Source organism: Macrotis lagotis, chromosome 3 (assembly GCF_037893015.1).
Source record: "Macrotis lagotis isolate mMagLag1 chromosome 3, bilby.v1.9.chrom.fasta, whole genome shotgun sequence".
In the NCBI taxonomy this organism is placed as follows: Eukaryota; Metazoa; Chordata; class Mammalia; order Peramelemorphia; family Peramelidae; genus Macrotis; species Macrotis lagotis.
The window spans coordinates 220,159,790-220,183,726 of record NC_133660.1 but is presented as its reverse complement, the minus strand read 5'-3'; the positions used below and the strand labels follow the sequence as shown (position 1 = coordinate 220,183,726).

At 37.0% G+C, this 23,937-nt stretch overlaps 1 protein-coding gene across 2 annotated transcripts in view; it reads left to right on the top strand.

Annotated features, from left to right (window-relative positions):
• Positions 1-23,937, top strand: part of RGS12 (regulator of G protein signaling 12) — a 249,029-nt gene that overhangs the window by 6,081 nt on the left and 219,011 nt on the right. For both annotated transcript variants that reach the window (XM_074229862.1, XM_074229863.1), the window contains exon 2: positions 19,135-21,105. In XM_074229862.1, coding sequence (XP_074085963.1) covers positions 19,231-21,105 — 1,875 coding nt within the window. In that variant the 5' untranslated portion in view covers positions 19,135-19,230. The remainder of the gene's footprint in view (positions 1-19,134; positions 21,106-23,937) is intronic.

Sequence of the window (23,937 nt, the reverse complement as noted above, 5' to 3'; positions counted from 1 at the left end):
GACTGGCTTACCTTGTTTTTCTGGTCATATGTGGGTCTGATATTTTTTATGACACTGTTGGGGCACAAGTCATCATTGGTAATATGTCTAATGTCCATTGTCCTTTGGAAGCAGATGATGGTTGCAGTGGCTAGAAGAATGGGTCTGGAATCAGAATGATCTAAGTTCAGATTCAACCTCAGGTCTCACTAGCTGTATGACCTTAGATAAGTCATTGTGAGATGGGGATTATAGCATCTACCTTATAAGGTTGTTGGGAGACTCAAACAAGAACATGTAAAAATACTTAACCTCATGGCTGGCCCATTGTAGGGGGTTCATAAAATGCTTATTCCTCGCCTCCTTCCCCCTTTGGAACACTTGTAATTTTGATTCTAACAAGATCATGATGTTACCCATATAACATCACCAGGAGACTATTTAGGTTAAAAAGATTGAAATTATGACTGTGACAAGCTTGGAATCATTAAGTTTTTTTCATTTGGGGAGTAATTGCCCAAATGTGATCCAGCAACTTTCCATCTATTAAATTCTGGGCCTCCATGATTGCCTATAGGCAGTGCCTCTTCAAGATATGTTGTTAGTTAATGCAAACAATGAAGAATTAGTTATTTTCATTAACTGATATTAGAGCAGCTTGTGTGAGAGGCATAGGCACAGACTTATCCCCTTTGTTTGTCTTCAGGATTATTCCCTTTCTAGACTCCAGGAGTCTTGCATTTTATTGTAAACTGAAGGGCAGTGATCCAGGATTCTCAGTTTCTAAGTCTTATTTTAGTTAGAGAGTGTAGTAGACCATAATGGCCATACTATTCTTGTGTTGTTTTTACCTATTGGCTGCTTTCACTCAAGAAGCCCATTGTTGTTAGAGCTGGAATTTCTTCATCCCTGATTCAATGGAGGGATTTGTGAAGATTAGGAGAGATCGTACTCATGGACTCAGTCTGAGAGCTGGCAGGACTTTAAAAGGTCAAGTACAACTTTTCTTGTTTGCAGATGAGGAAAACTGAGACCTAGGGAAGTGAAGGAACTTCTCTTGAAGTCAGCAGGAAGGAGTAGAACCAGAATTAGAATTCTTTTCCAAGTACTTTACCGACTCCAAATCTAGTCCTCTTCCAGCTATATTATTTCTTGAGCCTGTCACACTATAAATTAACTTTTTGTCATTCTTCTTGCCTCCCCTCATTGTTCTGATCTTTCTAAAAAGCTCCATTCAATTTTCTAGGCATATTGATAGCATATTTATGGAAAAATCTCATAGTTCCCTAAAAAGACCTTTTTATCAATCAGTCAGGTGTTTGTGGAATGCCTGCTGTGTATTCTAATAGATACAGTGGAGGACCCTAAAAAAAATATGACATAGATCCAAACCTCCAGAAATGTAGAACCTAATGTGGGGAATGAGGGTGCAAAATAAACATATAAATTAATGTCAGAGTGTAGTTTGGGTTGTAATTTTTTATAGGAGTAAAGGGAAAGTGACTCTGAGTGAAGACTGAAATGGTCAGGAAAGATTTTATGGAAGAGAAACTAGTTGAAGTAGACTTGGCTGATATTGAGGAGGTGGGGAGTGGCCCATTCCGGGCCAAAACAGCATGAAAAAAGATACATAGATAGGTACAAGTTGGATGTGCTTATGGAATAAGAAAACTGCTGACTTGGACAGAGTTGTGTGTAGGAGAGGAGTATGAAATAAAATGGGATGGACAGGAAAGGGTGGGCAGTGAGGGCTCCTGAAAGTCAAAGAGAAGGGTTGAGAGAGAGACTGGAATTAAGGATTCAGACAAAGGGATTGTTACAGTAATCTAGGGGTGACAGGGTTATAGAAGGAATGGAGGGGAAGGGACACAGAGATTTTTTGAGGAAGGAAAAGGAGGAAGAACATGGGAGATTTGGGGAGGAAGAACAGATAGATCTTTCAGCCTCAGTCCATCCTTACTCTTCATATTAAAACTTTCTGTCAGTTAACTGGTGCCTATATTAATTCACTACTTGCTAAACTCACTTATACCTATTTTCTTTCCTTTAATAAAACAGAACTTTTCATGACATTTGGTCTTATTCTATGACCTAAGTGCCTAGAATTATGTTCTACTTCTCTTTTGCTGTGTTCTTCCTTCCATTATTAAAGACCTTTTAAAAATTCCATTAGGGTGCTTTCATATACTAAATGGATAGTTTAAAGAGTCTCATCTCCTTAATATGTGTGTGGCATATCAAACTAGAGATGCTGGAGGAGAAGAAGCACTATCTAAACCAAAGTTAAGTCCACCCTATGTGACTGATAACATTGTGTGGTTTAGGTATATGCAGTTTACTCTACATACTGGGTGTGTGTGTGTGTGTGTATATATAAATATAAATATATATATTTATATACACATATACATATCTCATACATGTTTTATCTAAGTAAACTTTAGAGTGTAAACTCCCTAAAAGGCAGAGACCAGTTGTTTTGTACAATGCCTCATTAATTGTTTATATTCAATAAATATTAAGTAACAAGTCATAAACTTTGTCCTTGCCTAATTTTCCAACCACAAATCCTTTTGAAAATTAAAGGGAGTGTATCCATTGGACTATGAATTTTCCTTTTTCTAGGACATTCAAACCATTCAAAAGTGTAATGCCTTAAAAAAATTGTATCAGTAAACCTGATCTTTGCTTCTTCAAATAAACATGTTAGATTTGCATATACCATATTCAGCACTTCCTTTCCACACTTAAAAAAATAGCTGGCTCTGAGATCCTACTTGATATGAGTTCTTAATCTTACAAAGATGGACTGCAGGTGTCAGTCATAAATATTAATGCAGGCATGCAGTTACTTGTTCCTTTGAAGCACATAGGCTCTGGGGGTGACGGCAGAGTCTCATTCTTCCCAACTTAGTGCATTATTAGGCTGTACACACCACCTCATAGAGAGAGATTTTTCTCATGTCTGCCTGTAAAGTTCATCCTCTTGGACTTCTGCCTTACATCAGCAATGGAAAAGGTGAGGCAGAGGTAAGCTAAGCAGAGGGCTTTCCTTAGGTGTGTTAGACAAATAAGTTCTTTCCCGACAACTACCAGTTAGTAAGCTTTTTAAAAATTCTTTACTGAACTACTCTATGAGATAGGGAATTCAAGTGAATTTGTGGATGAGGAAACAGGTCCAGCAATTATTTGACTTGCCCATGGGGTCACTCAACTAGTAGAAGGGTTGTAGAAGGTTTGTAGAAGCCAGAATATGAGTACAGGTCTCTCGATGCTAAATCTGTGCCTTTTTGTGATAGCATGCTGAATGACCATGTATTAGATGCTTAAGATAAATGTTGAATTTAAATTTAATGAAACCAAGCCTAATAATAACATCAATAGTTGTCTCACAGGAAGGGGATAATGAATATTTTGTGGTGATTTTTTCAACTTCTTTTCTAGTGAGTACCAGGCCTCAGAAATGACAATATTCTCAAGTTTCATAGCACTGTTTCCTAGGTCTTGTTTTAGATCACTTGTTTAGATGTGGGATAATGGTTAATTATGTTCCCTATGAGATGTTTAAACAATTATCTCTAAAAGTTATCATGACTGGGATTTATCATCTCTGATTTCTCCATTCAGCTCATCAATGTTTTTCTAGTCTTCTTTCTAATTTTTTTCTAATTTCCAGTGGTCATCTTTACTGCTTCAGTGACTTCTTCCTAATTTAGGTTGATTAGGAAGAGAAAATACTTAATAAAATTTAAAGACTTTGCTATATGTGAGAGTATCATGGGGCATCTTGATTTCTGTAGTCTGAAATAACATCTCAAGAACTCATTTGTCTTAAATTCATAATAAACTATCAAGTTTTGAGTTTCAGACTGTTCTGTTCATTCTTTTACCAGTTGATAAATAAATGATTAAAGTCCTCATGTGGGTCTAAGACATTTCTGTTTAACTGGAAAGAAGTAGTGGTAAAGGTACTGGGTAGTGGGTAGAAGCTGTAGACTTCTAGATAGATGTGGCTTTGACATGACTAATGACTTCCTAATTCTCAAAGCTATGCAGAAGAGGAATAGGCTGCTTTAGATTGCAGTAGCTTGTTCTTCCCTGAAGGTTTTTAAGTGGAGGCTGAGTGATTTCCTGTTGAGGATACTATGCAGGGGATTCTCACTTACCATGACTTAGATGTGATCTCTGAGGTAGTTTCCAGCTCTGAGATTCTGTGACAGCTTATATCAGAAGGATGTTACTACTCTAATCTTCACAAGCCACTCCAGAGCTTAGTTCTCACTTCAAGCTTGTCAGTTTGCCCATGGAAGCTATTATACTCTTTTTTTTTTTAAAGAGAACATGCTTTTAAAAATTAAACTTTAAATAAACTTAATTTAAAAAAGCAATTCTTTTAAGGGGCTGTTTTTTGTTCTTGCTTTTAATGACTAGGCCTATTTGAGTAAACATTCTCTGTTATCTTTGCTTCCTTCACTGAGGTTTATGATAGAAGGAAATTTATTTCAGCAGTACCAATTAGTAATATTTTGTAGGCTTGGTAGATATGAACTTTTAATTCCTTTTTTCATTTCAGAATATTTCTTTTTTCTTTCTTGCAAGGCAGTGGGGTTAAGTGACTTGCCAAGGTCACACAGCTAGGTAATTATTAAGCATCTAAGGCTGGATTTGAACTCAGGTCCTCCTGACTCCAAGACTTTTGCTTTATTCACTGTACCACTTAGCTGGCCTCCAGAATATTTCTTATAGTTTACTGACATCCTATTGTGTTTAATATGAAACAGTATTATTTAAAATTTTTTAAATTTTGGATTGTTGGGCATATGAGAGGGGAAAGAAGTGGTATGTTTGCAGTTTTCCCTTTTTAAGGGAAAGGTATTTTTTTTTCTTTAGGATTTTGCAAGGCAAATGGGGTTAAGTGGCTTGCCCAAGGCTACACAGCTAGGTAATTATCAAGTGTCTGAGACTGGATTTGAACCCAAGTACTCCTGACTCCAAGGCCAGTGCTTTATCCACTATGCCACCTAGCTGCCCCTTAGGGAAGGTAATTTTTAAAGGAATTTTTAAGGAATTACTCCATCCTGCCACTTATAGTACAGAAATGGTTTTATCAAGTGTTGAAATGGATTTTCATTAGTGGTCTATAATTGACAAAGATGATGGACCAGCAACTTTACAAATTCTTCCTACTTATGATATTTTTAACCTATTCTTTCTTTCTTTTTATTTTATTTTTTTTTAGGTTTTTGCAAGGCAGTGGGGTTAAGTGGCTTGCCCAAAGTCACACAGCTAGGTAATTATTAAGTGTCTGAGGTAGGATTTGAACTCAGGTACTCCGGACTCCAGGGCTGGTGCTCTATCCACTGTGCCGCCTAGCCGCCCCTTAATATTATTTAAATAGTACAGTTTATAATTTTATGTATAGGGCTGATTGTTTGCTTAGTTCTATTTCATAATAACTGTTCATCCTAAGACTCCTTGGTTTTCTTGACTACCAAAAATGGATTGAAGCAATTGTTGCTACTGAACCACTTTTTTTTTTTTTTGGGGGAAGAGACTATCCAAATCCCTGACATTTCATAGGGAAATTAGAAGAATTAGAATAATCTTTACAGGCTATCTAGTCTAAACCATGGACTTGGTCAAGAATTCCCTCTATGAGCCTCCCACAAAGTCATCATCTAACCTTAATTTGAAGACTTCTAATAAGAACCCATGATTTCCCAAGATGGTTCATTCAATGTTTGGATATTTTTGTCAGGAAGTTTTTCCTTATGTCAGACCTTTTAAAACCACTTCATTAAAGTTTGCATCCACTACTCCTGATTTCACTCTATGACCAAGCACAGGAAATCCAATCCCTCTTTCCATGTGATATCGCTTTGCTTTTAAATCTTTGAAGACAAATATATCTTCCTTAATCCCTTGTTTTTCCAACTTGAATAAACCTAGGCTAAATATCCTTCAACATTGGGCTCTAGGCTTTTCACCATTCAGCATGTCCTTTGGATGTTCTTTAGCTTGCTTATGTTCTTTCCAAAATGTTATAGTTAGAACTGGACCCAATATTCCAAATGGACTCCGACCAAGGCAGAGAACTTCAGGATTGTCACTTGTTTTAATTGGTATCTCTTAATATTATGATTCTAATATTACAGAGGTTTTTTTTGAGCTTCCAATTTGTATTTGTCTTATGGTGAAGCTTTTATTTCACCAAAACCCCCATGTCTTTTACATATGAACAATTGTTCTGTCATTTTTCACTCCTCCTCATCTCTTTCCATTTCATACTTTTTGGCACCAAACACTAGGACTTTACTTTTACCTTTATAAAATTTTATCTTATTTGATTCAGTCTTTCATCATATCATCTTGAGCTCTCTTTGTAACCTGATTATGTTATCCAGTTAACAATACCTCCCAGCCTGATGTCATTTGCATATTTGATAAACATGTCATTTATGCCATCATTCAAATAATTGATAAATATGTTAAATTTAACAGGACCTAGTGCATATCCTTGGTGCTGCTATGTGGAGCAGTGGATAGACTAAGCTTCCTGAGTTCAAATCTGGCCTCAGAATCTCAGTAGTTATGTGACCCCAGGGCAAGTCACTTGCCTCTTCTTCTTCATCTGTAAAATGAGCTGGAGAAAGAAATGGCAAACTGGTTCAGTATCTTTGCAAGAAAACTCATGTAGGGTCAGGAAAAGTTAGATATGACTGAAAAAACCACACAAGGACATATTCCTATAGCATTTCAGTGAATATTTACTTCCAAGTTAACACTAAATTGACATCTTGGACTCTGGGCTCTTAAACTTCTGATCTTAGGGTCAGACCCACATTTTTACTTCACTGCCCCAAACTGGAGTTTTCTCTGGGAAAATCTCCAAATATGCTTATGTCTTTAGTTTCCACATAGGTAGGTAACTCGAGCTCCCCAATTCCTATATAAGCATTAAGAGTAACAAATGCAGAGTAAGAATAGGATAAATTTTATGTTGCTTTACAAAAAATTGTAAATGTGAAGGACTCACTGGGAGTCCATAAATAGATATAGAAAACACTGATAAACATTTCAGAAAATCTCTGGCTTTCTCACAGGATCCTACATGGTCTTTTCAAGATTCATCTCTCTACCAGTGGTTTGGACTCCTTATGGGAAGCAAACACTCTTTGCAACTGCTAGATGGACAACTCCCTTTCCATCAGACTTGTGATGACCTAGTGACTAACTGTAATAGCAGGGTGGAAATGCCTCAATCTGATGATTCCATGGTGTGGCTTTAACGTTTGCTGCCCCTTTAGCTCGAAGGACTGGGTGGGTGATGGTTTTCTACTTTTAAAAGATATGGTACCCAGGAACTTTCCTGTTTCTGGAAGTCAGGTCTCCAAATTCTGAAACTTGCTTAACAAGCTTATTCTTCATGAAACCCTTAAGACTGGTCCTACCCACAAAATTACTATTCTTTGCTAGAAGCAACATTCCAGGATCATGCTGCCTAGGGAATTCTTTCCCTTTACACAGGAGACATTGTCCGTGAACTCCTATCTCAAACTCACTAGGCAAAGACATACCTGCTTTTGCTGTGGACTTGTGAAGAAACTATTATTGTCTCAACTGTTGACTTTTCTTGGGCCAAGAAATCCCAGTCTTGGGCTACTGTGCTTAGAAAATAATAGGTGAGCCTATGTAACTAACCAAGGCAGCCATTGATGGTTCCTCTAGGAAGGAGACTACACGTGCATAGGCTTCACCTCTTGATCTGATCTGATCTGTCTATCCTATGAACAGGGAAAAGGGGAAAAAAGAAGAAAAGATGAAAAGGTCTGAGCGGGTCTTTGGGTTGACCATTCTGCCAGAATTCCTAGTTAAGCAAATCATCTTGTGGGGGCAGCCTTAGTCCTAGAATCCAATCAGAAGTTGTCTTTGTCCTCCTTATAAGGAACCAACAGATAAGTCCAAATTGTGTAAATTTGCATGTCCTTATGATGGAAGGACTAAGGGAAAGAGTATTGGGAAATTGATAAATTTAATCTCCCCTCAGTAGAGAACCATTACAGAGGACTGGTCAGTAATTTCTGAGGCTGCCTTTGGGAAAGTATGAGAACTCTTTAGTCACATCTCCCTTTCCTAGTAACCTGTGATTTAGTTTGTTTAGTTTTTGTGACTTGAACTCATCAAGGACAGCTGGATTCCAAATACCTTTTAACAATTTTCTGGGTGGCTTTTTCTATCTCAAAATCACTCTTTGACCTCTGTTATCATTCTATTCACACAAGTATTGGGTCTAGTCCTCCTCTGTTTTTTTGTTTTCCAGAATATCTAAAAAAAACTGCCTACATTTGTCCTTAATATTCATTATCAGTTTTATCTCATTCTGAACTTTTAACACTTCTTGCATAGTTCTTTTTTTTTTTTTTTTTTTAAGTTTTTTGCAAGGCAAATGGGCTTAAGTGGCTTGCCCAAGGCCACACAGCTAGGTAATTATTAAGTGTCTGAGGCTGGATTTGAACTCAGGTATTCCTTACTCCAGGGCTGGTGGTGCTTTATCCACTGTGCCACCTAGCCACCCCTCTTGCATAGTTCTTATAGGAGGCTTGTACTACACATTTAAATTTATTCTCCATTACCAGGTCCTAGTTTGATAGATGTCCTTTAAAAATGTAAATGAAGTTCCTTTGTTCATCTCTTGGGTCCCTTTAGATGGCCTCTGCTTTTCTACATTGAATTGTTTCTTTTTATGTCTTCAGAATTTCAAACATATTGGGGTTTCTTATTCTTCTGTGCTTACTCCTTTGAATTTTAACCAAGTCAGTAAACATTTATAAAGTGCCTGCTGTGTGGCATTAGGGAAGATACTGGGGATAAAAGAGAAAAATGAAACAAAGGATGAGGAAATGCTAGATGATTGAGGTCTCAACCCTCTAGGATCCTGTGATGACAGAGAAATGTTAGACTGTTCTTTTTCCAAGAGCCATGAAGCAGGCATTATATTTGAGCCTTATGTTTGAGTCTGTAAATACCTGGAGATCAGATCTGAAGAGCCTGACAATTCCTACTAAGTCTCATTTTCTTATCTCTATCTCAAGATAGTGGGAGATGATACACAACCACCCCACATATGGAACAGATCAACATGGTCTGGTGTCTGAATTTGAGTCTTGATGGGGAAAAAGTCCCTGGTACCAGTATACTGAGGGATATTGGAATTTTTTTACCCCTCCTAAATACAAGTAGATTCCAGTTGGAGGTAAAATCCAAATCTAATCCTAAGATTTTTGATATTACATACACTGTAGAATTTTAGGGCAATACTATCCTCTCTCTTTTCGAACCTGTACACAAGTAAATGCAATATATATATATGTACATACACATATGTATGTATGAATACACATACACATATATTTGCATACACTCACAAAGTGGTATCCAGCACTTTGTAGAGAAAGAGAATGCTGCTAACTAGGAAGATTAGGACAGGCCTTCTTTAGAAGTATTGAACTGTACTCTGAGGGAAGGGAGGGATTCTGGGGGGGGTGAGGGCATGCTCCACATGGGGAAGAATTTCTGCAGATTGTGGGGAACCAGAAGGCTAGTTTCACTCAAGCTGGAGAGGATTATGAATTAAGCCAGGGAAGGTAGATGGGAGTCAGACTGAGCTCTGACAAGCATAGGCATTTATATTTCATACTAGAGAAAAAAATAGGGAACCCCCTGAATATTTTGAAAGGGGGTTGGGAACAGAGGAGAATATAGTCAAATCTGTGTTTTAGCAATCTCAATTTGACAGCTGTGTAGTGATTCTTAACTTTTTGTTCCATAGTTAAGACTCTCACAGTCTGGTGAAGTCGGTGTTGCTTTAGAATAATGTGTTTAAATGAATAAAATAACATATAGGATAAAAATGAAATATAGAATTACAGAAAAAAGGATATTGAATTAAATAACTAATATTGAAATACCATTTTCAAAATATTTTTCAAAATGAAGTTCATGAACCCCAGAGGGAGAGATAAGAGGAAGGAATCAGTAAGACCAAGTAGGAGGCTACTGCAAAAGTAGAAATGAGAAGCCAAGAGGATCTCTGAAGTAGGTTAGAGGCTTTGTTGGTGTCAAGAAGTGAATTTGTAATATTTGTTGGAAGCTGATGAGATTTGGCAACTGATTGATTATGAGACTTATGAGGGAAAAGTATTGAGGATAATTGTGAGCTTGTTAACCTGTGTTTCTAGAATGGTGGTGTCATTAGAAATGAAGAAATTTGGAGGAAGGATGGATTTGGGAAAAAATAGTTCTGTTTCTGACATGTTGAGTTTGAGATACCTATGTAATATGTAAGTGGAGATATGTAGAAGGCAGTTGATGGCTATGTGGTACAAGAAATAGAGCACTGCGCTGGAATTAAGAAGAACCTGAATTCAATCTTAGTTTTAGATACTTAATAGCTGAGTGATCTTGGGCAAATCACTTAATCTCTGTTAGACCATCTGTAAAATGTGAAAAATGATAGGTCTACCTCCCAGGGTTGTTGTGAGTATAAGAAATGAGATATTTGTGAACATTAAAGCATTATGTAAATGCTGGCTGTTAAAATATGATGGTAATAACTATAGACTTAAGTTCAAGGGAGAGATTAAGGACTGGATGCTTAGATTATTCTTCATTTTCATTAGGATAATAATTGAGCCTATGGCAACTGATGATATTGCCAAGGGGGAAAAGCAAAGAGAAAAAAGAGAAGTTTGTCTAGGGTACATTTATAGAGAGCCCAGTGTTTTTTAAACTTTCCTCTAGAAGTTTAGTAGTTTGGGAATAGGAATGGAGAAGATGAATTTGGGAGTATCCAAAGACTGAGTTTTAATAAGCTATTACTGATGTTACATTAGTAGGACAAAGAATTCAAGGGTGGCTATTTGATAGTACTGTTGAAAGCTTTAACCAGAGGGTCAAGACTGTGAAGGGAGAGGCCAGAGTTGCAGGGAAAGGCAGGGAAAAGGGTGATGTGGATGTGGTAAGGGTGAAAAGTAGAGTTAAGCAGGTAAGATAGAAAGAAATTAAGGGATAGGTAGTTTTAGTTGGAGAAGAATTTTAGAGTTTTGGATCATGGATGAAGAGTCTGACTCTGTGAGGCTGAGAATGAAAATGAGAATCATAGGAGGCTGGGAAGCTGATAACCTGGGAGATTCAAAGAAAGTGTGAGAGCAGGGGTTGAGAAAAATTGCAAGACTGAGAAAGGAGGGAGAATGACTAGAAGGTTCATGACTGTGATAAGCCTGGATTATCCATGACTGGATAATAAGATAGATGGAAAGAAGGATCCAGTGCATGGATTTTATGCAAGAATTTTAAAATAATTTTACTTCAATTAACTATGATTTCTCTTATCTGTACAAGTACTTTTAAATGCAAATAATGACAAGCACAAATTATGATTCTTGTTTAAAGTAAAAATTTTCAACCTGTTGTCTCCTATAAGCAAGTACATTGTATTAATTGATACAGCTTGGTCCTCTGCGGTATCCTTAAATTCTGGTTTTTCTAGTGTTAAAGGAAGAGAGAGTAGTTGGTCGTTGTCATTTGCCCTTTATTCTTTTTTTTATGGGTACATTTTGTTTTATTTATAAGTTCAAAAGATATAGAAATCTAGAAATTTTATCTAAAGCACTGAAAAATTTTTGCTGTCTTAAAAAATTTTTTTAACTAAGAGCTTAAGTTTTATTTATATGTGATTAAATCCCAAAGATATAGAAATCTGCTAAGTAAAGTAAGTTTGTCTAAAACACAGATAGATTTTTGGTGTCCATTAAATTTGCCCTTTATTCTTGAAGAGGCCCATAACATCAGGAAGGTGATGGCCATGACATGCAAGTAAAATCAATTTAAATGAAGGAGGGCAATATCATCAACTGCCTTAGGTTCAATTATCATCCTTTTGGAACATTGTTAAACAGGAACCATATTGAAGCCACATGCTGCAAAAGAAAAGTACTAGACTTGGAATGAGGAGAACCCATGTAATAATGGATGAGTTCTTTCACCTTCCTGAGCCTCAGTTTCCTCATCTGTAAAATAGGAAAAATAATATTTGCACTACTACCTTCTTATAGTGTGGATAAAGCACTTTGTAAATGGGAGCTATTATCGAGGGTTGGTGATCTGCTTCTCTTAGAGTTGGAACAGTGGCATGCAGTGATATCAGCTGCTCATCGTGGTCACTCCCAACACTCAGCCTTTTCTGACTCTTGATAGTTTTGAATTTTAATTAAAGTCCTCTTTTTGATGAGCTGGCAGAAAGACTTCTTTGAGTCTGAGATTCCTTTCTTCAAAGCCTTTCCCTTCTACCACATCAGATGAAGCAGCTAGAGCCTCAGTGACTCAGAAAATTATCTGCCCCATTAAATACTATTTAGTGCTTCAGAGTGCTTAGGGGTATTCTGTTCTCTAAGGACAGGTCTAAAGGTGAAGAAGGCGTCTGTATTAAATATTGATCTTTGAGCCTAAAGTAGAGGGTATTTTCCCCTGTGTGTTTGTGTGTGTGTGTGTGTGTATGTGTGTGTGCATACATACATACTAGTGTGTTTATGTGTTAATGCAACTATGTTGAGAGTCTGATGTGATCATTTGTATCACATACATGGTGGGACTTTTCTTCGTGGGTTAGTCAGATGTCTGCTCCTTATAAACTAAATGTCATCCCAGAATAAATAGATATTATTGTGCTGTTTGCCCCAGCACACAATGTTTGTATTGTATTTGACATTTCCCCCAAGACTTGAATCAAAGTAGTTAATTTAAAAAGCAAATATTTCAACAAGCTTGGAATTTATTTTTAAGTGAACTCTCCAACAATGCATTCTGTTTACCAAATAATGAAACAATGTTTGTGGGATGTAAGATTGACATATAAGATTTGTCCTTGTATCAACCCTGTAGATTTAATTTCCCAGAGTTGTTTGAATTTAGAGCTGGGTGATTACATCTGTTAGTTGGAATGCCTTCCTCCTCCTCCTCATGCAATTATAAAATGACTTCCAGTAAGACTCATCTGAGTTCAAATCTGACCTCAGACTAACTGTATGATCCTGAGAAAGTTACCTAACCCTCTTTGTCTCAGTTTCTTCATCTGTAAAATGAGATGAAGAAGGAAATGGCAAAACATCCCAGTATCTTTGCCCAGAAAACTCCAAAAGGGTTTATGAAGATTGGATACAACCGAAAAACAACAACAAATAATGTGTTGTAGTATAAAGATGTTTTTAATGAGGTGTCGTGATTTGTTTACCATTTCACTTTTAAAAGTTTGTTCATGTAGAAGCATAGGATTTAGAACTGGAAGATCTTAGAAATTATCTAGTATAATTCTATACTTTTATAAATGTGGAATTGGAGTCATATTGAAGACAATCAGAGTTGGAAGGGAACCCCAGCCAACCAGTTTAACTCATACCTGACCCCAGATCCCCAAAGTGGTCAAGTTACCTCACCTTGAAGACTTTGGATGGTGGCAGGTGAGGGATGAAGGCAGAAGATGAGAAGTGGGGGGCACAGGTAGGGAGAACCTCTACTTCTCAAGGAAGTCTGTTCCATCTTTGGATAGCCAATTGTTGGGAAGATTTTTCCATATGTAGAACTTAACTTGTCTTTCCCTAACTTCTATCCAAGTAGAGTACCAAACAGAATATGAAAATGCCAAATATTAAGTGCTTTTGGTTTATAGAGAAGTGAGAGAGAGAGAGAGAGAGAGAGAGAGAGAGAGACAGACAGACAGACAGACAGACAGAGCGTGCTCATTTGTTTCATGGTCTTCATGGACTTGTAAGGATCAGAGACAGATGGTTTTAACGTGTAAAATTACATGATAAATGCAAAACAAATCTCAAAACAAAATAATATGATAGGTCTGAGAGGAAAGCCTGAACAAACTGAAGGAATCATTGGAGACTTCCCAGAGTAGATGGTGTTTGAAATTTAAAGAATGGGTAGAGGAGCAGCTACGTAGCACAGTGGATAGCGCACCAGCCCTGGAGTTAGGAGGACCTGAGTTCAAATCCGGCCTCAGACATTAACAATTACCTAGCTGTGGACCTTGGGCATTATTTGGTGGCCAAAAACCAAAAACCAAAAAAAAAAAAAAAAAAAAAAAAAGGAAATCTACCAGAAGGAGGAGGGCAGGCAGACATTTCTTGAATAGGAAACAGCATGTGCAAAGGCACACACATACACACACACACACACACACAAACATTTTATATATATATATATACATATATATATATATATATATATATAAAATAAATGGATCTGTATAATATGTGTATAGGCATACACACATATAGGCATACACATACAAATGCATATACATATGTGTAACATACATATATACATACACACAATATAGTCAACCTCATTTTACAGGTAAGGAAACATATTAGAAGAGGTTAAATGATTTGCCCCAATTCATATAGACATTAAGCTGCAGTGTGAGGATTCCTACCCAGTCTCTTCCCTCCCAATCCATCCTTCTTCTTTTTAAACTGGTTTGAACTTGAGTCAGGAAGCAGTGAGGACCCACTAAAGATTTTTGAGCAGAAAAGGGGCACAAGCAGATCTATGTGTAAAAAAATGCAGTTGTATGAAGGATGAATTGGAGGAACTAGAAAGATCTGAAAGGACACAATTGCAGTAGTTCAGATGGATGCTAGTGAGGGCTTTTACTAGAGGCGATAGTGCAATTAAGAAGAGGAGGGCTTTGAGAGATGATGCATAGATGGGATCACAAGCACTAATTACTGATTAGATAGATCATCATCATCATCATCATCAGATAGATAAAGTGAAGGTAAAGGGAGATTAATATTTATAGGCCATTATTTCAATATCCTTTCCCATCCTGGTTCCCCCCTCTGGATGTACTACAGCTTATTAATACCCTTCCTAAAGTGTGCCAGGGTCTAAGCAAGATAGGCCAAATGTCACCTGACCGTTGGTTCTATAACCTCTCTGGTTCTATTTAATAGGTTTTTATTATGTCAAGTTTACTTTGAAGTTTCAGCAGGACACCTGGGTGATGATGGACAACATGAATGTAGTTGAATAAGTGAAAGTATCTTGATCTTTTTGTATGAGGAAACCTAGAAACAGCACCTAAGCATGGAAATAAAATTAACTAGCATATATCATGGGCATTTAAAGATAATCTGTAGATCTTTGGGTTGTAGGACTCTGGGTTATAACAAATCATATTTCCACTGAAAAAATAATGAATAATTCCCATTTAGTGCTGAGAAGAGGGAAGATAGCATTTTCTTTAGTGACTTACACAGTCCTCATCATTGTTTCATGCTATATAAAAGGCCATGTGACATATATTTCTTCTTTTTTTTTGGTTTTTGCAAGGCAGTGGGGTTAAGTGACTTGCCCAAGGTCACACAGCTAGGTAATTATTAAGTGTCTGAAATTGGATTGAATTCATGTCGTCCTGATTCCAGGGCCGGTGCTCTATCCACTGCACCACCTAGCTGCCCCTACATATATTTCTTTTCTAAGACATGATGTCAGTGTAGAAGAGATGTTGAATTAAGTGTAGATTAATTATACCATTACTCCCTCCTCTTAACCAATCAGCATTTAAAACACGTACTATGAACTAGGAGGGGTGTATGGAATGTTCAAGGAGGACTAGCCCTTCTGATATGAGGACTTGTCAAGCCTTTCTCTAGTCTGCTCATCTGCTTTTGGTGTCTACCTGTGATTGAACTCTCACCTGTAGTTCCAAGAAGCTGGAGCCTGCACAATATCCACACCCCAGGAACAATCTCACAGTTGGACTGAACCAGATTGAGGGTAACCTGTCTGTGGTTAAGGGGGGGTTTTCTACCCCAAGCATGTGAAGGCTTCCCCAGTTGGAATGGGTGGACAAGAAGATTTTTGTTCCATTCACCCTGAAAGTGGCTGACCTGCTCAAATCTTGAAAATGCCATGGTCATCCACTGCATCATCTTGACTTTTGTCTTGCCATTAGAGTTTGATATTCAGGAAGAGAGAGTAAGACTAATGACTTTGTGTAATTTTGCCTCACTTAAATCAAGTTCATGCAAGAGTCAAGAGATCACCCTGGGGATGTCATCTATCTTTGAAAATGAAAGACAAACAACAACTAGGTACCAGATACTATTGTAGGTTTTGGGGCTACAGTTACAAAGAATAAAACAATTCTTCTGAAGGTGATCTCTGTTGATAAGTGTATTGTATTTAGACTTGTAGATTCATCTGTGTCCCCAAAAGTCCATTTAGACATACTATGTAAGTTATTTCTAGTAAGTTTTTCAGAGTTGTAAGGCTCCCATTATATAAGAAGGAGCAGTTTGGAATGAGATAGTCCAGCAATGTAAACCAGATAGCATTTATTAATCACCTACTATGCTCTAGATAGCTCTATTAATCACCTACTATGTTCTAGTCCCTATGTTCAACATTGGGGGTATTAAGGAAGGAAAAAAAAAACATTCCCTTGGGAAACTCAGTCTAATGGGGAGACAGCATGTACACTATGTACAAACAAGCTAGGATAGGGGATAAATCAGAACAATCCACAGAGAAAAGGTGTTAGAATTAAGAGAGACTGGAAAAGGCTTCCTTATGAGGGAGATTTTGGTTGAGGCTTGAAGGATGTTGGGGAAGCCTGGAGGTAGAGATGAGGAGAGACATGGAAAATGCCTGGAGCTGAGAGATGGAGTGACTTGTGTCACTGTATGGAAATGTATATTGGGGAGGGTCATTAATGATTCTGGTACCTAAGCAGTTTGGGAGATAAGAATTCTTGAGTCCTTGGATTCAGCACCATATAGTGGTTAAAGAGTTTCGACTAGAAGGCAGGTGATTGTATGTGAGTTCCTTCTCTGCCATTTACTCATCAGGATAGTATAGTATTCCTGTTTTCCTATCTATTTTATAAAGATTATTGTGAGACCCAAATGAATACATACATATACACATATCTATCATCTATCTATCTATCTATCTATCTATCTATCTATCTATCTATCTATCTATCTAATTTTGTACTTTTTCCTTAGGGCCTTAGTGAATTGTAGGGTCCTTATATTTCTAATATTTGTTCAAATTTTTGCAAGGCTTTTTGCTTTGCCTGAATTTTTTCATCCTGTACTGTGGCTAGGTATTAGATGACTTTAGCTAGAGTTAAGCATTTTTTTCAAGTTAGCTCATTTGGTTGGTTCAGGCACATTAGCAACTTAATTAGTGAAATAATTAAATTGTTGTCAAGCTAGTATAATCATATTGTTTGCCTTTTGCTTCTTCCTTCTTCATCTCTTATGTAAGTGAATATGAAATCACTGAGGCTCTAAGTTCATTATGTATATTGATTTTTTTTTTTACTCAATCAAAGCTTTAAAAGGTTGTGCCCTTATCATGAAGAACCAGTGGAAATATTTTAATTAAAAAAGAACTTTTAAAATAGAGAACATGATTTGGGCTAAATGGACAGCTGTCTGAAAACCTTTAGATTAATTCCATGTTCTGTGTCAGACTTCTTTGTGTTCTGTTTTAGTATTTTTGTCATTATATTCTTTTAAGCCTTTTTTAGGCTTTGAGTCCATAATGCTTACCACATCCCTATGAGGTGGAGATGGTTGTTAATTTTGTTCCAGTTTTACAGAGATAAATTGAAACACCCATCATGTGCTACTTTACTGCGTTTTGGGTATTTCACCCCATCCTTTTATAGATTTTGATGCTCTAGATTTTGTTTAAGGTATTATTTAATGTTTGGAGGGGAAATTGGAAAAGCTCAGTCTGGTAGTCCTTACCTTTAATCTGCTATCTTGGCTCCTACCTTAAGCTTAATTTGTAGATTCTAGAAATATTACAGATTTTATAACCATTGAACATTATTGGAAGAATGCTTTTTTTTAAAAAAAAAGAGGCTCAAGTTTGTTGTCACAAGCTCTTTGTCCTGGTTGTCTGACTGAATAGCATAATCTAGATAGCATCTATTTTTCATTCACTTGGTTTTTTTTTTTTGTGAATACATAAGGGAGAAGTGATGTTCTGGGTCTTAATGAAAATATGAGCATGTGGAGATCTTTACCAACTCTAGAGACATCCTCTTTCAAGTTGGACTCTGTTCAGGGCATTTTCTAAGATTTCTAAGATTGCCAGAAGATTGTCAAATGTATAATATCTTTCAAAGAATTTTCATGATTTGGCATATGCATATGAGATGCCTTATTAGGGTATAGCACTATTAAGGTGGCATTTTGTTTTACCTGCTCAGTTTTTTCAAACAACAAATAAGACAAACAAACAGTCAAAAAATAAACACAGTGGGGTCTTGTATTCTCTTTAATTTTTAGTCAACTGTGTCACTGGGAAGTTGTAATATATTATGCATATTGTTTGTGAAAGCCTACTCTCCTTGTTTCTTTAACAAGTACTTGATATGTGTATAGCATCATAAAACTTATATAGATGGGAAAGTTAATTTTGGTCCAGTGTTTGACCTATTGAGAGCTTTTGAAATTTCTATTCTGTCCTTCATAAAAAATAAAGATTTTTCAAAATTTCAAATGGCCAAAAAAGACAGAATGATGTAGTCAATGTTCATCATTAAGCTTAATAGAAATAGGAATTGTGAAAGAATATCTGCTAGCCATGTAAAGTGGTATCATGAAAGGAAAACTCTTAGTTTCATTTTGAGGTTTAGTTGTATCTTTTATATTTTGTTTTACCTAAAATATTTATTCTGTGATGGTTTTCTGTTATTTGCATCTAGATTTGACTAATATATTCCTGAAATTTAAGATAATTAAACCATGATGATTCATTTAAATTGAACTCTGGTACTTCACTGTGGTATGGAGATAACCAGAGATTCCCAGAGATTTGTTATGCTAATGGAGCCCTATCTCTAGCAGATATAACAGAGTTGTAAAAAAGTGCCTTTCAGTTATTCCTCAGCCTTGTATATAAGGATCATCATAGCTGGTCATCAAAGGGTTGGCACTAAGAAATTAGAATCAGTACTCATAGGGTACCATATCTATTAAATTGTAAATCTTTTGAATTACTGAATTATTGAAATTGTGAGAAAAAGAAATATTACATTTTGATGTATTTATTTTTTCATAGGGCACTATCGTGTGAGAGAATGGTTGCATCAAGAATTCTGTGAAATATGGATACAAATTGAAATACTTAAAGGATTCTCATTCTTAGAAACACAAAATGTATAAATCAGCAGAGACAGTGAAACGTCGACTCAATGTACATGCACCTCCAAGGATAAGAAGTGTGGATGTGGCCAGAGGACGAGCAGGGTATGGATTTACCCTTTCTGGACAAGCACCTTGTGTGCTTAGCTGTGTTATGAAAGGAAGCCCTGCCGATTATGTAGGACTAAAAACTGGAGACCAGATATTTGCTATCAATGACATCAATGTAAAAAAGGCTTCTCATGAAGATGTGGTGAAGCTGATAGGGAAGTGTTCTGGGGTGCTCCATATGGTCATCTGTGAAGGAACCAGTCACATAGACTCTTGTTCTAGTGATGAAGAGGTTGGATTTTATGATGGAAAAGGCTGGCTAAAGCCCAAACTGGATTCCAAAGCATTAGGTATCAACCGAGCAGAGAGAGTTGTTGAAGAAATGCAATCTGGTGGAATTTTTAGTATGATCTTTGAAAATCCTACTCTTTGTGCTGCTAGTTCAGATCCCTCGAAACCAAAACAAAGATCCCTTTCAGAGTCAGCTGCTGCTGCTGCTCGGTTTGACATTGCACAGGAAAGTATAAATAGCCCAAATTATAATCTCCATTCCAAGGAAGAAATGTCTAAAGTTATACATGATGATTCAGTTTTCAGTATTGGACTAGATAATCATGATGACTTTGGATTAGATGCAAGCATTTTAAATGTTGCCATGGTGGTAGGTTATCTAGGTTCAATAGAACTTCCTTCAACAAGCTCCAACCTTGAATATGATAGTCTGCAGGCTATTCGTGGATGTATGCGGCGCTTGCGGGCAGAACAGAAAATACATTCATTGGTGATGATGAAGATCATGCATGACTGCATTCAACTCTGCACTGACAAAGCCGGTGTAGTGGCTGAATATCCTGCAGAAAAACTGGCCTTTAGTGCAGTGTGTCCAGATGACAGAAGATTCTTTGGACTGGTCACCATGCAGACTAGTGATGATGGAAGTTTAGCTCAGGAAGATGAAGGAGTTTTGAGAACATCTTGTCACGTTTTTATGGTAGATCCAGAACTATTTAGCCATAAAATTCATCAAGGTATCGCAAGACGGTTTGGGTTTGACTGTACAGCTGATCCAGACACTAATGGTTGTTTAGAATTCCCAACATCATCTTTACCTGTTTTGCAATTTATTTCAGTGCTATATAGAGACATGGGGGAATTGATTGAAGGAATGAGAGCACGGGCCTTCCTAGATGGTGATGCCGATGCTCATCAGAATAATAGTACAAGTAGCAATAGTGATAGTGGCATTGGTAATTTCAACCAAGAAGAAAAAAGCAACAGAGTTCTGGTGGTTGATTTAGGAGGCAGTTCAAGCAAGCATATTCCTAGTAATATGTGGGAAAATCCAGGAGGAAGAGCACCAAACGCACCTGCTGCACACTGGAATGGTTTCTGTCATGATTCAGAAGGAAATTCTTTAGAAGTGGCACAGAATGATAAATTTTGTGATTTAAATAAGCATTTAGGACCTTCTTCTCGAATGGAGGTTCCTCTTGTTTCTGCAAGGAGTTCAGTCCCTCCTTCCAAAAGAAGTGCTATGGGTATGGGTGGTGGTTCCAACCAAAGGTGGCTACCTGTCCATGTCCTCCAGGAATGGCAACATGGCCATGCCAGTGATCAGGAGTCATACACAGATTCTACAGATGGATGGTCGAGTGTGAATTGTGGAACACTTCCTCCTCCAATGAATAAAATTCCAGCTGACCGATACCGGGTTGAAGGCAGCTTTGTTCAGCCTCAACTAAGTGCTCACAAGAGTGAATGGTCTAAAAAAGCTTTTGGAATGCAAACCATCTTTGGCCCTCATCGAAATGTTAGAAAGATGAAAGAAGACAAAAAGGTAAGCCTTATGAATAATTCTAACAAAAAAACAACATCAACTTGGATAAGTAATTTTGGTCAATTATTTACTAAATCATATAAGCTTTTAAAAAAATTTCTAACTGCCAGATGTATAGTACTTCACTTTCCAAATTCAGTGGAGCCTCATATTAAGAAAACTGACAAATAAAAATGTGATTTGATGAAATGGGTCTCTTTTGCAAGATACAAAAGCTAAGAGAGACCTTATTCTTTACTTGATGATTCATCATGATTCAGTCAAGGGGCAGCTAGGTGGTACAGTGAATAGAGCACTGGCCATGGAATCAGGATGATCTGAGTTTGAATCTGGCCTCAGACACTTAACAATTACCTAGCTGTGTGACCTTGGGCAAGTCACTCAACCCCATTTCCTTGCAAAAACAAAAGGAAGAGTCATTCAAGATGCAGTTTTCTATTAATCATATCAGATATATTCAAAATAGGCTATACTTACACAGCTCCTTCAGGAACATGCCTACTGAAAAGTGAAGTGGAATCATAGAATCCTACTTTTGGCAGGGAATATTTATTTATTTGTTTTTTTGTTTTGTTTTTAGGTTTTTGCAAGGCAAATGGGGTTGAGTGGCTTGCCCAAGGCCACACAGCTAGGTAATTATTAAGTGTCTGAGACTGGATTTGAACCCAGGTACTCCTGACTCCAGGGCCGGTGCTTTATCCACTGTGCCACCTAGCTGCCCCAAGGCAGGGAATATTTAGAGAAGGAAGTTGTGATCATAAATAGCTAGCATGACTTCATCAAAAACAGATTGTGCTGAACTAACTTCGTTAAAAAAAGATTTGTTAGATTGGTGGATCAAGGGAATGATATAGAGATAGTTTAACTATAAGCAAAGCATTTTTGTGAAAAAGATGGGAAAATGTGGGTTAGAACCTAGTATTATTAGGCAGCTGGAGAATGGATTAGTTGATTGGACATAAAGAGCAGTTCATTAATGGTTTGATGTCACCTGGGAAGCTGGTTTCCAGTACAGTGTCCCAGGGATTAGTTCTTAGTCTTATGCTATTTAACATTTTTATCAGTGACTTGACTAAACTACATAGGTAGCATTGTATCAATTTTTCAGATGACATGGTTAGTTAGGAAGGATCCTAACATTGTATTCAAAGAAGTATTCAAAAAAGTCTTGACAGGCTAGAGTACTGGGCTAGAATAAGGGCATGGTAGGGCATGACAATCAGAAATAACATTTAACAGGGACCCATGTCTTATACTTTGTATTAAAAAATCAACTTCATAAGTATGTGATGAGAAATATAGATGGGTAAAAGTTTGTTGGAAAATGATCTGAGAGTTTTAAATGGACAGTAGGCTTAATGTAAATCAATAATGTGATATGGTAGCCAAGAAATCTAATGAAGTCTTCATCTGCCTCAAGAAAGGCATAGTTTTTAAAAACAATAATGAGACAGTCCTACTGTACTTTGTCTTGGTCAAGTCAACTAATTTTCTGTTCAGTTCTAGGAACCACATTTTTTGGAAGCACTTTGATAAGTGGGAAAGTATCTGGGAGGATAACAGAATGGTGAAGTGCCTTGAATTCTGTCCATATGAGGACTGACTGAAGGAACTAGTGGGATGTTTTGGCTAAAGAAGGGAAGTAGGAGAATAGAGCATGATAATTATCTTCAAGTCTTTAAAAGGTCATTTTATTGAAAAATGCTTTAAGCTTGTTATTTTTGGCCTCAGAATGTAGGACTTGGAGTAATGGACAAATGTATTTAGGTTTGATATAAGGAAATACAATTAGAAGTATACAAAAATGGAATGGGTTACCTCAAGTGTTATAGCTCCCTCTCATTCAAAACCTTCAAAAACTTTAGGAATGTAGAGATATGTTTTTCTGGTTGGGCTAGATGACTTTTTTTTTATTAAAGATTTTATTTATTTTGAGTTTTACAATTTTTCCCCTAATCTTACTTCCCTCCCCCTACCCCCCACAGAAAGCAAGTTGTCATTCTTTACTTTGTTTCCATGTTGTACATTAATCCAAATTGAATGTAATGAGAGAGAAATCATATCCTTAAGGAAGAAACATATAAGAGATAGCAAGATCAGACAATAAGATATCAGGTTTTTTCCTAAATTAAAGGAAATAGTCCTTGGACTTTGTTCAAACTCCACAGTTATTTCTCTGGATACAGATGGTATTCTCCATTGTAGAGAGCCCTAAATTGTCCCTGATTGTTGCACTGATGGAATGAGCAAGTCCATCAAGCTTGATCATCACCCCCATGTTGCTTTTAGAGTGTACAATATTTTTCTGGTTCTGCTCATCTTGCTCAACATCAGTTCATGCAAATCCTTCCAGGTTTCCCTGAATTCCCATCCCTCCTGGTTTCTAATAGAACAGTAGTGTTCCGTGACATACATATACCACAGTTTGCTAAGCCATTCCCCAATTGAAGGACATTTACTTGATTTCCAATTCTTTGCCACCACAAACAGGGTTGCTGTGAATATTTTTGTACAAGTGATGTTTTTACCCCTTTTTCGTGATCTCTTCAGGGTATAGACCCAGTAGTGGTATTGCTGGATCAAGGGATATGCACATTTTTGTTGCCCTTTGGACCTAGTTCCAAATTTCTTTCCAGAGAGGTTGGGTGAGTTCACAGCTCCACCAACAATGTAATAGTGTCCCAGATTTCCCACAACCCTTCCAACAATGATCATTATCCTTTCTGGTCATATTGGCCAATCTGAGAGGCTTTAATTTACATTTCTCTAATAAGTAATTATTTAGAACAATTTTTCATATGACTAAGGATTGCTTTGATCTCCTCATCAGTA